At 39.5% G+C, this 1,091-nt stretch overlaps 1 protein-coding gene across 1 annotated transcript in view; it reads left to right on the top strand.

The window, feature by feature from the left end:
- Positions 1-1,037: 1,037 nt before the first annotated feature.
- The window catches only part of EMH_0087710 (uncharacterized protein), a gene marked incomplete at both ends in the record, with an annotated part of 861 nt that continues 807 nt past the window's right edge, over positions 1,038-1,091 (top strand). Inside the window, one exon of the mRNA XM_013501187.1 lies at positions 1,038-1,091. Coding sequence (XP_013356641.1) covers positions 1,038-1,091 — 54 coding nt within the window.

Raw genomic sequence — 1,091 nt, 5'->3', positions numbered from 1 at the left:
TATATATATATATATATATATATATATATATATGTATATATATAAACAAATATATATTGCCTAGGGACTTTGTATATATTCATGTAGTGCATATAATCTAAGGCATTAGGATTAGCGTAAATAAGTTATTATAAATAAAAATATAGAAATAAATAAATATAAATATAAAAACAAATATAAATAAAAAAACAAAACAAATAAAATATAAAATAAAATAAAATAAAAAAATAATATATGTTTGTGTGTGTGTTGTATTCAGTCTTTACTACTACCAATCCAAAGTATAATAACATCAACATTTTTACGTAGTATAGTCGGCAGTGTATTGATAGATGCTGTATGTTTAGTGCGTCGACGTAAGCTGCTGCACTATCACAAGCTGCTGCTGCTGCTGCTGCTGCTGCTGCTGATTGCATGCACCATAGGCAGCACACAGCAGGGGTTTCCCTCTTCTTTTCTAGTTTTCTCCTGGGCTGTAGGCCTCGCTAGTTGTATAGTGATTGGGGCTTCATATGCAGGTGCATATCTAGCTGAGCTGCTGCAGCGGCGAGCCTTTCTTAGTGTTGTTGCGGTGTCTGTACAGCTGCAGCAGCTGCAGCAGGAGAACACAACACAGCAAGCAACGGGAAAAAATATGTTAGAGCAGCTGGTTGAGCTGGTGCAGCAGATAGGTATATCTATAAATACATTAAATTCTTCTTCTATAGATAATACTACTAAACAAATACTTATGCATGTTTCAGCTGTACAACATAAATGTTTAGATGTATTAACAAGTGGAAAAAATATGTATGAGGTCACCTGGCTGGCGCCAGACGTACCCCCAGAGGTTCAGCAGCTGTATAGACAGTATATAGAACCATACATCAGACAAGACTCAGCAGCTCCCCATACACACGAACAGCGGCACCACCAACTGCAACTGCAGCAGCAGCAGCAGCAGCAGCAGCAGCAGCAGCAACAGCAGCAGCAGCAGCAGCAGCAGCAGAGTGCTGCAATGGCACTCAAACGCGCTTCCGAAACCAAATCCCTCACTCATGCTCTCTCCATTCCTATTGCTGCTCCACCAGCAACAGCAACAGCAACAGCAA

This window comes from Eimeria mitis, genomic scaffold, assembly GCF_000499745.2.
Source record: "Eimeria mitis Houghton genomic scaffold, Emh_scaff6486, whole genome shotgun sequence".
Classification (NCBI taxonomy): Eukaryota; Apicomplexa; class Conoidasida; order Eucoccidiorida; family Eimeriidae; genus Eimeria; species Eimeria mitis.
Note: the sequence above shows the minus strand (reverse complement) of the source record. Positions and strands in the feature narration are given on the sequence as shown.